Source organism: Salvia miltiorrhiza, chromosome 1, assembly GCF_028751815.1.
Source record: "Salvia miltiorrhiza cultivar Shanhuang (shh) chromosome 1, IMPLAD_Smil_shh, whole genome shotgun sequence".
NCBI classification, from domain to species: domain Eukaryota; kingdom Viridiplantae; phylum Streptophyta; class Magnoliopsida; order Lamiales; family Lamiaceae; genus Salvia; species Salvia miltiorrhiza.
The window spans coordinates 1,575,174-1,589,677 of NC_080387.1; the positions used below are offsets into that span (position 1 = coordinate 1,575,174).

The 14,504-nt window shown below is 34.8% G+C and overlaps 1 protein-coding gene across 2 annotated transcripts; it reads left to right on the forward strand.

Annotated features, from left to right (window-relative positions):
• Nucleotides 1–2,045: 2,045 nt before the first annotated feature.
• Nucleotides 2,046–10,733, forward strand: LOC131007220 (protein translocase subunit SECA1, chloroplastic). 2 transcript variants are annotated; one of them, XM_057934371.1, is made up of 20 exons: nt 2,046–2,558; nt 2,967–3,039; nt 3,148–3,354; nt 4,048–4,150; nt 4,243–4,423; nt 4,690–4,908; nt 5,638–5,751; nt 5,868–5,981; nt 6,185–6,352; nt 6,485–6,660; nt 7,337–7,403; nt 7,493–7,639; nt 7,734–7,829; nt 8,209–8,277; nt 8,414–8,515; nt 8,596–8,847; nt 8,939–9,006; nt 9,847–9,964; nt 10,165–10,404; nt 10,496–10,733. In XM_057934371.1, the coding sequence occupies exons 1-20, from the start codon at nt 2,181–2,183 to the stop codon at nt 10,628–10,630; spliced, it is 3,027 nt and encodes a 1,008-aa protein (XP_057790354.1). In that variant the 5' UTR covers nt 2,046–2,180; the 3' UTR covers nt 10,631–10,733. The 2 variants fall into 2 exon arrangements, with proteins under 2 accessions (XP_057790354.1, XP_057790355.1); XM_057934372.1 differs by lacking the exons at nt 10,165–10,404; nt 10,496–10,733 and having other exon boundaries at nt 8,939–9,031.
• The last annotated feature ends 3,771 nt before the right edge of the window (nt 10,734–14,504 follow it).

Consider the following 14,504-nt stretch of genomic DNA (forward strand, 5'->3'; position numbering starts at 1 on the left):
GGTCACATCTTGATTAAAGCCGAGTTAGTTCTTTTACTTCGATCGAATACCAGGACGAGATTATTTAGTTTATAATTAGAATATTCCGATGAGAAAGGAAGAGTCACAGCTTTATTCGACCGCGATAAACGAGAGTTAGCTAAATCTATTAAAGAGGATCAATAGTAGAATTCCCCGACTATCATTCTAGAGAGTAGTTCATTCATACCAGATTCATGCATGGTTAATTATGCATTCTCATTCTGAGAATTTTTTCCGAGTAAGTATCTTATGTATTTTCACGCAATCAAGGTTAAGGTCAGGAATAACAGTCAATCAAGGAACCACCGAATCACCGAGATCGTTATCAGGTAGGTTTATTTTCAGATATATCAAATCAGTTTAATGTTACTTTCAAGCAAGTTATTACAGAATCTATGAACAGAAAGTTATTTCAGTTATTGTCTTGCCATAAAATGTTTCATTTAGTATGATATCTATCTGATGAGGCAATGCCAAGTTAAAGTAATCGAATTCGGGTCCTGAGCAGTTGATAGCTATCCTGCCAGGGCTAGTGTACAACCAGGGCCGCGAGTCATCTAGCGGGTTGGCTGGTCAGGTGTCCGTGAGAGGTGGCCACCTCTCCAGCACACAAGCTTCAGATATGATAAAATACAAGAGAACTTAGACTGATCAGTCGAACTTTAAGAATCGCAAAAGAATTTAGTAAGCTTGGGCCTATTTCATGAAAACTCCCTTGCTGTACTGATAAGATGGCATGACAATTTATGTTTTCAATGCAAGTTTCTATAGGTATATGTACCCACTGAGTACCTTTGTACTCAGCCCTGCATGTATTTCTAAATGTGCAGGTTGAGCAGTAGCTGGTGGTGATGAAGTGACGAGTAGGAAATCTCTTTTGTCTGGAATTATATGTGTTAATGAACTCTTGAGTACATGTCTTCATACATGTAATCAGAATCTTCTTCCGCTGCGTACTCAAAAGAACTTCATATTATTTTGGCTAAGTCAGAGCTATCCGACTTACTAGTTTGACCAAGTCATTACGACTCCAACTCTGTTGTAAATATTCCCTTCGTTATTAATGATTAAGTATGTTTCTTCATTGTTTATTTCTTATTCGTTCATCCCCATTCTATCCCGCTTCTTATCTCCAACCCTTGGTCATGGTTTCCCGACTTAATTATCCTTAATTAAGTCCGGTCGTGACAGGAGAAGGACATTTTTTGTAGAGAATTTTTGATGTGGAGATGATTTTTAGGTAATGAAATGAATGGAATTAAGTTGGGATATATATAGATGGGGGGGCAGAATTACAAACGGCTATACTACCGTTGGCTTCCAACGGTCGATTTAAAGAAGAAAAAAAATTCAAACGACTAAATTTAAAAAAAAAATAGAATTTTGAATTTTTTTTTTAATGGGGTGCGCCAGCCATCTCCCCCATTTGCCCCGGGTCTCCACTTCGACGCGGCCTCGCATCAGGTCGGTTCTCCAGCGCGGCCAGGCCTCCAGCGCCCCGGATCGAGCCTCCCTTTGCACCGGCGATTGGAGATGTACTTAAAACACTAATCTACAACTCCTTAAATCTCGTGCCAAAAAGCAAATGTATCGCCTTGGCCGGGACGGAGATAGTATATTTTATGTAGATAATAAATTTAAAATTTAAAAATTATATTTATTTAAAGATTAAAACTTAAAAACATTCTCTCCCCTCTCTACTTTTTTTTTCTTTTTTTTTAATTAGTCCATTTCTCAATTTATTTATATTTATAATTTTTCATTTAACTTTTTTGCACCTTTTCATAATATCAAATTTTATTATTATGAATTATTCTTTATTTTTTATTTCTTTTTCCTATGTCCAGCTGAAATATATTCAACTAAAACTTATATTTTTATTGTGATTATAATTTGTTATACGATAATTTAGTTGGTATATATTTTAGAATATATTTATCCTTATTATTAGAATTTCTCGAATCGCCTCTCATTTTCATATATTGAAACTACAAATAATTTGTTTGTTGTTTGGCCTACGATACGACAGACGACAGAGCTTATTATCATAGGTGGATAAATGATAATTATGAAGCGAGCAAGGTGGCCTTATCGGTTGCGTAAAATTGAGACCTCATTTTCCCTCTCACAAATTCAGACCTTCTCTGCTAACCACAGTTATGGCAGTTGCTCCGCGGCTCGCCGCCGGCCACTGCCCCTCCATCGCAGCCACCTCAGTGTCTTCTAAGTTCACCGTCTCAAGAGCCAGCAATTGGTTGGTGTTTGATGTTGGAGCTAAACCCCTCAGAGCTAGAGCAAGGGGCGTGGGCAGAAGGAGGTGGGCCCCAGTGGCGGCATTGGGCGGATTGCTCGGCGGGATTTTCGGAGGTGGCACGGACACCGGAGAGTCTACCAGACAGAGTTATGCTAGCACCGTATCACTCATCAATAAGATGGAGTCTGAGATTTCGTCTCTCTCCGATTCCCAATTAAGGGAAAGGACTTGTACCTTGCAACAGCGCGCCGCACGCGGTGATTCTTTGGACTCCATTTTACCTGTACGTTCACTCCACTTACTATCATTTCTTTCTGTCTTTCTTTTTTAACTGTAAAACCCCATTTCTTAACCCCTGCCTCACAATTTTTAAGGGGCATTCACTTTTGAGGATTAGCCTGGATCCACAAAAATAGTATAGGTTAATCCATGCTTTCTAAGATGGATTGGAAGTTTGGAATAAGCCAAGGCCCTTGATAAGTTCTAGCATTTGAGCTAGTTTTACTTGATTCGTATCACATTGAAAGGATGAGATTGGAGAAATTCTAGTAATAATGATAAATATATTCAATCGTGTATCTTATCAATTATGAAAAGTATACGCCTTAACATGTTTATGTTTAAATAAGTGGAAGCGGATAGCCTCCACTGCTCCTGTTTACTAGGCTTCAAGTAATTTGTTTCCCTGCAGGAAGCATTTGCGGTGGTGAGGGAAGCTTCTAAAAGGGTTCTAGGTCTTCGCCCCTTCGATGTTCAATTGATAGGTTGGTTTGGTCCTCTCTACTTGGCTTGAATACCAATTCATACTTTTTTTTTTTTTTTTTTTGCTGGAACTGATTTAACTCGCTCTTATTGATTTGTATTCTACACAGGCGGTATGGTTCTTCACAAAGGAGAAATTGCTGAAATGAAAACTGGAGAAGGAAAGACACTTGTTGCTATATTGCCTGCTTTCCTTAATGCATTGGCTGGCAAAGGAGTTCATGTTGTTACTGTTAATGACTATTTGGCTAGAAGAGATTGCGAATGGGTTGGTCAAGTTCCACGTTTCCTTGGATTGAAGGTTGGCTTAATTCAGCGTACGTCACTTGTTTACATATTACTTCTTGATCACTGCTTATACTTCAGCCATTTGCATTCAATATTTCTATGACTTAGAATTCTGCTTCAGACATTGGTAATTTTAATTGCGTTTGCTTCTTACTTCTTCCATTTTCTTTAGACCTAACAACGCTTCTTCCTATTCTCTTGGTATAAATAATAATCATTAGCAAGACAGACCTTTTATAAAACAGCTCATTCCTACATTTAACTCACAAAACTGGAGCAATGTAAAAAGTGTGTTCCGCTTAACTTGTCCAGAACCACAAGATTCTTGCAGGCTTGATAATTAGTATCCGAACTTTTATTGGTAATTCAGACAGTATTCGTTATAACTTATAAGAAGCTGTAGTAATTGACAACAACCTTTGCTGCATGTGGTGAATTTAATGAACATTGTAACGAGCTGTTGGTATAAGGAATCATACTTGTGAATCAATTTGTTTTGCATATCATGGTGAGCATTCTGATTGTACTTCTGAAGAAATCATTTGCATTCTTCTTCTTTCTTTAGTTTTATGCCACTTTTAAATGGTCACTATGAGGATGTATGCCTTGGATGTAGAATTCTACTTATTTTGTCATAGAAAAGTTATGTAGGAGCTTAAATCTTAATCGCAACTCCAACGAATATATATGTCCAGATTCTGATATTCAGCTAATCATGGCAGAAAATATGACAAGCGAACAAAGGAGGGAAAACTATTCATGCGACATCACGTACGTCACAAACAGTGAAATGGGCTTTGACTACTTAAGAGATAATCTTGCCACGGAAAGTTATCCTTTCTTAGTAATCCAATTATGCTAATACAAGTTGTGTTAAAAATCACATGATTGTCTGAAATTATTGATGTGATCTTACAGAGTGTTGAAGAACTTGTCTTGAGACGTTTTAATTACTGTGTGATTGATGAGGTTGATTCTATTCTGATCGATGAAGCAAGGACACCTCTCATCATATCAGGTCCTGCAGAAAAACCAAGTGATCGGTACTACAAAGCTGCTAAGATAGCCTCTGCTTTTGAACGAGATATACATTATACTGTAAGAAACTTCTCATTTCCTAATGATGGTTTTGACATGTTAAATCATTAAAAACGAGCTTTCTTGAGTTGTTTCGTCTTGTAATACAAAATTCTGGTAAAATAATGCTATTTTCAGGTGAGTGGAGTATGCTGTTACCCAATTATAATGAAACCTCATATAGATTGCATGATTATATATTCCTATGATATGGATATTATTCTTTTTCTGTTGTCATCGGCGACAAATATAGCACCTTTCTTACTAAGATTGGGTGCAACATGCAGGTTGATGAGAAACAAAAATCAGTTTTACTTACAGAACAAGGTTATGCAGATACTGAGGAAATTCTAAATGTAAAAGATTTATATGATCCGAGAGAGCAGTGGGCATCATACATATTAAATGCAATAAAAGCCAAGGAACTTTTTCTCAGAGATGTGAACTACATAATCAGAGGCAAGGAGGTTCTTATAGTGGATGAATTTACTGGGCGAGTAATGCAGGTGACCCTCTAACTACATCTGGAGTACCCCTAAAAGAAAATTGAAATAAAATGAAAAAAGCCATCTTCATTAATTACACAAATAGCTGCATCTTTCTAACACTGAGACAGCTCCTGGTGCAGGTCAAATTGTACCTTATAAAAAAGTGAATATGGCCTACCCCTCCCCCTCCCCCTCCCTCCACAACCATTTCACCGAGAGCTATCTAGTTGCATTAATGATGTTCCACTCTTTCTTGCTTTTATTTATGCACTTGCATGTAATTTTTAGATAAAATCACAAGTCTGCAAATCTCGAGTTTTGATTTATTTTTTATCATGATTATTAGTGGTCCTGTATGAGCCCAAGTCTGCGAACCCCTGGTGCTGTTGCAATTTTACTAATTATGATGCAATAGGCGTATATTACCTTCTTTGTCTTTTGGAGTGAGAGGCGTACATTGCTTTTTAGTTCGGTGCTGAATGTTTCATTTCTCTGTTTTGTAAAATCATCTTAACTATTAAACCTTTAAGACTTGTGTGAAAGTCACCAATATAGATTCTAATAACCGATATTTGTATTCAAACAGATTTCTTTATGGTGGAGCAGCTATGCTGTCTCCACTACTTTCCCTGCTCAAACCATAGGAGTTTTCTTCCATATTGAAATTTTGCATGAGTATTCCTGTTCCTGTTGCTTCATTTTCTTCGAGAGTTAAGTGTACTGTAGAGTTAATTACATTATCCACAGGGGAGACGCTGGAGTGATGGACTTCACCAGGCAGTTGAAGCAAAAGAAGGGTTACCCATACAAAATGAAACCGTGACCTTGGCTTCAATTAGTTACCAAAACTTCTTTCTCCAGGTATGTGTGTATACTTGAGTAATCTGCTAGTCACAATTTTGTGGTTTATATATCTACTATGGTGTATTTATGACTACTATGCTTTTTATGATGTTTTTATGCAATGGCTGATTCAGTTTCCAAAACTATGTGGCATGACTGGTACTGCTGCTACTGAGAGTGCAGAATTTGAGAGCATATACAAACTCAAAGTGACAATTGTTCCCACAAACAAGCCCATGATAAGAAAGGTTCTCTTTTATGCATGCCTTCCCGTAAAGATATTGATGTGGATCCATGTTTCCTTTCTTAACTTTTGGATTTAGATTGAGAAATCCATGATGAATTTGATAATGGGGTTTTGCCAACTTGTACTTATAATTTTTCTTCTTACCTTTTGCTTTATATTAAGGACTTCTGTTAACTTTATATCTCCCTTTCCCACACACTGAAGGATGAATCAGATGTAGTGTTCAGAGCAACTACAGGAAAATGGCGATCAGTTGTGGTAGAGATATCTCGGATGAATAAAACAGGCCGACCAGTTCTGGTTGGCACAACCAGTGTTGAGCAAAGTGATGCTTTGTCTGAACAGCTTCGTGAAGCTGGGATTCCACACGAGGTTTACTTAGTGTTATCCTGATAATTTACCTTCTTTTGAGCTTCTAGACTGAAGAGTTGATGATGTGATGAACCTTCTTTTTTTAAATCACTTTTTCTGGGGACTGCTTTATCTGATGTCATATCTTTAAAGGTTCTGAATGCAAAACCAGAAAATGTGGAAAGAGAAGCTGAAATTGTGGCTCAGAGTGGTCGTCTAGGGGCCGTTACAATTGCAACAAACATGGCTGGTCGTGGTACCGACATAATCCTTGGTGGTAATGCAGAATTTATGGCTAGGTTAAAGTTACGTGAGATATTGATGCCAAGGTATTGTCTTAACATCGACCACTTGACAAAAAAAAAGTATTAATGGTATTTGCATGTGTGGGTGCTTTTCATATATGCCGTGCAAGGGGAATATCCTCTCTCATATGTCCGGTAAACTGCAGTTACAATCTCTTGATCTGAATTTAGCAATTAAGTTTGAATTCACGAGTAGAGGAGTTATTTTTCTAATGCAAAAGGCTGCTTATAGTGGACTATCCGTCAGCATTTTCAACTTAATCAATAACGATTTCCTTACAATTCATGGCTCCTACGAATCATGCAAGGAGAGGGAATTCCATCCTCTTTTATGATGTCCATTGTGCTGCAGCTACAAACTGCTATTTCACTCTTAGATCACAAATACCTTAACAACTTTCTGTTAGAGAAGGCTTCTTACTTACAGTGAAAAAATCATTCAGCACTTTCAAGTCAATCAGTAACACATTGCCTTTCTGACAACAAATACAATGGTTCTTCTGTATATGAAAGATAAAGCACTCAACAACTTATTTGGTTACATGAGGTTTAAACAACTGATATTCATGATAAGCGAAATCTTTTGGGCATCCGCATACATTTGCATTATGGTGATGTCAATCAATTTGAGGGTGTGAAAGATATTGAACACTGATTATTATAGTTGACATTGTTGAATTTTGATTCTGAACTGACGCAGAGTTGTAAGGCCAGCTGAAGGAGTTTTCGTCTCTGTAAAGAAGGCTCCTCCAAAGAAAACATGGAAGGTGGGAAATGTCTAATTTATCTTATTTCTCATTTAACTTCTTTCTTCTTGATCTTTTTATTACCTTGACATAACTGAACCAAACTCCAGGTAAAGGACAGCCTTTTTCCATGTTCACTATCCAAGGAGAACACCAAATTGGCGGAGGAAGCTGTAGAGTTGGCTGTCAAAACATGGGGCCAAAGGTCAATAACTGAGCTTGAAGCCGAAGAGAGACTATCGTATTCTTGTGAAAAGGTGAAATCCAGGCTTCATAGAGTTGAAACATATGCATTTGCTCATACAACACTTTATGGAGTATCTAATAAAAATTCAAGTATTCAACATCCAGGGTCCTGTTCAGGATGACGTCATCTCAAAGCTACGCAGCGCATTTCTAGAAATTGTTAAAGAATATAAGATTTACACAGAGGAAGAAAGGAGGAAGGTAACTAATGCATGTGCTTATTCCTCAGCTGATGAATTTTCCTGTATCTCACACACAATTAGGATTTTTTTATTTACTATCCTCTCTCCATCCTGTCTGCATCTGATCCATGGTACACACAGATATTAACACATAGCTTATATATATGTGTGACCATTCTGCATCAAAAGATTGAAAGAGTAAACATGTAACTTCATCCATCCTGTCTGCATCTGATCCATGGAATGCACATATCAAGAAATTATTCACTCAAAAAAGAAAAACTAGGAGAGAGGGGGTCTGGCAAAAAGAAGCTTCTTAGCTTATCCCACCCAGCTTTATGGCTTCACTACCTAAATTTCATTTGATAAACAATTTTTTATGTATAATGTCTTCTTAGGTTGTATCAGCCGGTGGGCTTCATGTTGTAGGTACAGAGCGTCACGAGTCTCGCCGCATTGATAATCAGGTATGGCTTTAATATCTTTCTTATGTTCAGGCATAGGGATTCAGTGCCTCTCTAGTGATAGGAACTTACTATTTTATACAAGTTTTGCTGTTTAATCTACTTTTAATTTCTTTTATCTTCTGCTCCCTCTATTCAGCTACGCGGTCGTAGTGGCAGACAGGGAGACCCCGGAAGTTCCCGATTCTTTCTTAGTCTGGAAGATAACATCTTTCGCATATTTGGTGGAGATAGGATTCAGGTTATCTCTGGCTCTCCAGGGTTTTGTCCGTGTTAATCAGGATATGGTTGTTCAGATGTGAATAAAATTGTAACTTTCAGGGTTTGATGAGAGCTTTTAGAGTTGAAGATCTACCAATTGAATCCAAGATGCTGACAAAAGCACTAGATGAAGCTCAGAGAAAAGTGGAGAATTACTTTTTTGACATTAGAAAACAATTGTTTGAATATGATGAGGTTTTAAACAGCCAAAGAGATCGAGTATATACAGAGAGGAGGCGAGCCTTGGAGTCTGACGACCTCCAAGCTCTCCTAATTGAATATGCTGAATTAACAATGGATGATATACTAGAGGTAGACATCTGAACACACTGGTATTATTTATACCTTCTTTATGCTTTCTGTATCTTTTATAATATTTGTTTGATTATTTTCAATGATCTAGGCAAATATTGGTACCGATGCTCCAAGAGAAAGCTGGGACTTTGAGAAGCTTATAGCAAAACTTCAGCAGTAAGTGGAATATTCCATCCTGCAAGTATGTAACTGAACTTAATAATGTGTCCTTGAAATTTTGGTTTTACCCAATGGGGCTGACAAGAATCCCTGTTTGTTCAGTCCTCTGCTGTATCATGTTCTGTAATCGTTGCCATCATGCTGTTCATTTCTATATCTTTTGCTGAATGGAAAATTTGTGATTAACTACTTGATCATATTAAATTCCTTATCCTCTAGTTTCTTTATTTGACTCCTAAACTAAATATAGACCCAATTCCTAAGTTTGTAACAGATGTCTCAGTGGCCTCAAGGTGTATGATTTTTGGAGTGTTTGGTCGAGAATTTTGAAGAATTGAGAGTTTTTGGAATGAAAGAGTTGTGTAAGAGTGAAGTTTGTGTTCCTTGGTAGATTTGGCAAGAAAATTTTGACTTGTCATGCCTAGAGAAATTGTTAATAGGATGATTGTTGCAAGTAGAAGTTGATTAAAAAAATGGGTGACACTTTTCACTACGAATGTCAAATCATGTTTAAGAAGTGAGATGTAAAATTGAAAAAAAAAATATTTTCAAGATTTCCAAGAAAATAGAGTTTTGAACCGAAGTTCAAAATTGCTCCAGTTCTCAACCAAACAATCTCTTAGTGCTAGCTGCCAAGGGTATTCCAGGGAAGTTCTTTGATGTATAAGTGCATATCCCAATCTATTTTGTATTTGGTGCTACAAACTTAGTTTACCCTCTTGATGATGCTAAAAGCCTAATATATTCATATATGTGTGTGTTTTTATTTGTGATTAATTCTGCCAACAGTAACCTTTAGCCGGTTACTTCTATAGCTTTACCTGTTCATCTCTATAGGTATTGCTATCTTTTGAATGATTTGACCCCGGAGTTGATGGAAAGTAAAAGCTCCAGTTATGATGGACTAAGAGATTATCTTCACCTTCGTGGCCGTGAGGCATATCTTCAAAAACGGGTTAGTCAATATGCAGCCATTTTACATCATATGGAGGACAGTTCAAGAGAGTCCATTTAATCATAGTAGAGAAAAGTTTATATGCTATTGGCCCAGCAAGTGGCTTTGATTGGAATCCCATCAAAATGTTCATGGAGTTGTCAGTTTGATGATGTCGGTTTTGTCTGTATTCTATGTAATATGTTTCTCTCTTGTGCCAGGAAATAGTGGAGAAAGAGGCTCCAGGTTTAATGAAAGAAGCAGAAAAGTTCCTAGTATTGACCAACATTGATCGATTATGGAAGGAACACTTGCAGGCAATAAAATTTGTTCAGCAAGCCGTAAGTTTACGGGGGTATGCACAGAGGGATCCACTCATCGAGTACAAGCTGGAAGGATACAATCTTTTCGTAGATATGATGGCACGAATAAGAAGGAATGTCATATATTCTATTTACCAGGTATTGTTGAATCTTTCAGTATTACCTTATCCTTCAAAGTGAAGCGCGTGGTAAAATCTTATGATGTGATTTACTTCCCAATTGCTATCAGTTCCAACCTGTGTTGGTGAAGGAGCAAAAGAATCGAGAGCGTCAGGAAGAAGTAAAACTTGATGCTAATGGCAATGGAAGTGATCCAGCAACCTCTACGATATCAGTTGTCGGTCAGGAGGCAAGCCAGTCATAACTGAGTCTAAAAATGCATTACATGTGAATAGATTGCATTTTAGGAATTTTGAACTCGTATCACTATTATTTGAGTGTAAATGGAGTTTGAAGTTGTATCGCTATCACTATATTCCATCTTCCTTGGTGACCTTTCTTCTACGTGTTAGGAAAGATGAATGAAATTATAAGCTTGATAGTGAAAAGATTGATGAAGCATGATGAATAAAAAAGAAATCAACAAGGTAAACAGAGAAACCCTCCAATCCTCAAAAAAGGCCCTATAGCAGAAGTTGCCGTTATCTATATATCTATATCTATATCTATATATTATATGAAAACATAGTTTTCAACAGTTAAATTTTCCCGGCAAAATCATCTCACACGTTCTCTACCAACAATAATTTTCTCTCTCCATGTTGAACACGATTTTCTCACAACAATTTTATCTCTCACACGCACGATACGGTTCTCTCAGAATGCAACGATAAATTCTTAAAAAATTAATGCAATTTTCTCCAACTACTCTCCATATGAATAAGGATTCGGTTGTTTTCGATGATTGAAGCACAAATGAAAGGGGCAAGGGTCGATGGCAATAATGGTGGATCGAAAGTCGACCAATCGGCTGGCAGTTTCCAACAATTGAATGGGGGAAAGTTTGGGCTCGCGTTAGGAATTGTAAATTTGATGACAAAAGATGGAGAAATTTTGAGGCGTGGAGTATCCTCAAGAAATTAAAAGTGGTAATTTACAATTACTAGTATACGCTCATTCGTGCGATGCACGACAGACATTGAAATTAAACGATAAATTTAAATAAATAAATAATAATAATAATAATAATAATAATAATAATAATAATAATAATAATAATAATAATAATAATAATAAATACAAATATGTTTTAAGAATAAAATATAATATTTCACAACAATTACTCAATAAAATTCTGAATTTAAAAATGTAAATTTTCAATTTATACAAAGTGTAATTATATTATAGTTATTAAATAAATTTAAAAATTATTCGATAATGAAAATTTGCATTATGCGTATTATCTTATATATTATTATTAATCATAAAAAATATTTTCATACATGAACATAAATAAAAAGTTGTAAATCTATAATGAGGAGACAAAAAATAAAATATTTAAAAATTTTCATAACTATTCATTTTAAATTATTTTTTGATGATTTTTATACTATATTAAATTTAAGATACATACTATTGATTTTTTTTTCATGAATCAAATTTGATGATGTTTAGAAAATAATTAAATTATAAAAAAATAAAAAGAAAAAATATTGAAAATTTTGGTGGAAGAAGAGAGAGAAAAAGAGAGGGAAAACATGGAGGAAAAAAACTCCTCTTTTATATATTACTAGTATTATACCCGTGCTCTGCACGGGCCGATTATTAATACGTATTTATCATATATAATAGTAGCAATATATAATTTTTAATATATATTTAAGTGATATAAAACAAAATACAAAGTAAGTAAATGAAAATGAAAATTTACATTACATAATACTCCAGCATTTAGTTAGATTATAGTTAGATTATAAGATAGTACAACATAAATAGTCGCGAATCCAGCATTTGTTAATAGGAGTTACAAAATTTATTGAAGTACAACGTATGCAAATATCTAGATGACCCGAGCCAATTTTTTTGAGCATTCTGCCCGTTCATATGTATATGTAAGTAGAACCTTAATGGGTTTAGAATTAGAATTAATCACTTAATTGTTTGCAATTTCATTAATTCAATAGCAAGTATATTAAAAGCATATAAAGACATACTTCTATGCATATTATTTTAGAAATTGTTTTATCTTCTAAACAAATAAACTAATTTCATTATTAATAGTTCGTAATTTACTTTTACGCGAGGATTGACTCAAATTCAATATTAAAGCTTATCTAATTAGAAACAAAAATGAGACGAAAATAACATAAATTTCAAACTAATAGAACAAATCACTGTAAATTGTTAAACTTTTTACGTAATAATAGAACAAATCACTGTAAATTGTTAAACTTAACTAACTAATATATTAACACACGCTAATATATTAGTAATAGCAAATACAATTAATTAGTATTAAGTAATAACTAATACCAAAAAAAATGATGATAATTTTTTGAATGCAAATATTTTTTTTATTGAAACTATTTGTACAATATTGATGATTTTTAAAATAATTTTATTTCTTTATAAATTATTTATAGACACTAATTAAAATATACTATCACAAATCAACTATAAAATAAATATTATAATTAACATCACTTTTTTTGTGGTTGTTGGAGATTGGAGAGATTCAAATATCTGCATAGAAGATTCAAAAATATCAGTTAGGAATGTCATATGTTTAGATTTTATTGTAATAATAATTGGCTAGTAAATAACAGAAAATTAAACAAAATAAAAATAGAAAGACCACATAAAAACTACTCCATAAAATACAAAATAACATAAAAAAAATTAAAACCAAGAATAGAGATAGAAAGTTTGCATAGTGAAGTATGGTGTGAAATGATTCACTATTTATAGGCTGATTATTCAACAAATTGGCTCCAAACTTGATTGTTTCTAAATTTCAAATGGTGGTTTGGACGCCAATTTTGGAGCTAAATCTGATGTAAGAAGTAAAAGGGAACAATTATACCCACTGGGATTTGCAGCCAAATACTCACTGGATAAAACAATGTTGCAATTGGCGGAAAACACATTCCCCCACAAATCTTTGCTTTAATATTAGTATAGATATTAGTATAGATGTCTTACACAATGTAGAATGGATGCACCACAATTCACAATTACTTTGCGAAATGGCCATAGCTCAAAGTACACAACACAGTACTTGGTAATTCTTACCACTAAATTTTCAATAAGTTTTTCTGAAAGTTGTATTTCTGTATAATCAAATGCAATGAACTAACGATTTCAAACTTTATTTAGTTAATTCCACAGCCATTTCATATAGAGTATGAAGCCTACTTCATAATTGATGTCAGCAAAAAATTGAGTTTAAAAAAGGTATTGTTGAAGGTGAAAATAAGAACGGGGAATATGATGATGTGTCTATGATGATGCCACCAAAAACCTTAAAATTAGGATGCACTGTTTGAGATGGTCTAAATGAATATGTTATTTAGCTCATTGAGATATCTCATCATAATACAATCCATACAATAAGTAGTATTATTTTCCCTATAATTTTTAGAAGTGAGCAACGTGAATTGCTATAGTTAGAGCACCCACAGTGGAGACCTGATAAGGGGGACTCGAGTAACCCCCGAGATCGGGTCACCCACTGCAGCCCCAACACACTCGAGTCTGGCCTGATCTCCCTTTTTGGCACCGCATGTGTTACACGCGCCATTAAAGAAAAAAAAATTCGAATTTAAGGCTAATATAGTCGTTTCTCCCCTTTTGTTTTTCTCCCCCCCCTTTTTTTTTCCTTCTATAAATACCTCCACTCATTTCTTCATTCACATACACAAATAATTCTCTCTTTCATTTTATTTTTAGGATATGTTTTTAAATTTTTAAAATTAATGTAATTTTTAGGATTTTAAAATTAATGCAATTTAAATTTGAAGTAAATTGTGGAATTTAAATGTGTGCAATTAAAATTAAATGAAAAAAACCAAAATCAAAACTAAAAAGATCAGGTCAGCTATCATGTCATCCCACACTGCAGGCTCTTTGACCCAATGTGGTCCCCCTCATTATCAAGTCACCCCCCACTGTTGATGCTCTTATACAAACTAAATTCACAAAATAGTAAATTTTTAATTAAAAATTTTCCATAGTTTTCAGTTATGCCCTTTCTAATTGAATTTACTTACACATACTTATGTTATATATATACCTACCAT

Excerpts from the sequence above, each read along its gene's own strand:
- LOC131007220 (XM_057934371.1), top strand. The coding sequence starts at position 2,181 with ATGGCAGTTGCTCCGCGGCTCGCCGCCGGCCACTGCCCCTCCATCGCA. Across the intron at positions 4,151-4,242 it reads TTAAGAGATAATCTTGCCAC|GAGTGTTGAAGAACTTGTCT; the intron begins GGAAAGTTATCC and ends TGTGATCTTACA. Across the intron at positions 6,353-6,484 it reads AAGCTGGGATTCCACACGAG|GTTCTGAATGCAAAACCAGA; the intron begins GTTTACTTAGTG and ends ATATCTTTAAAG.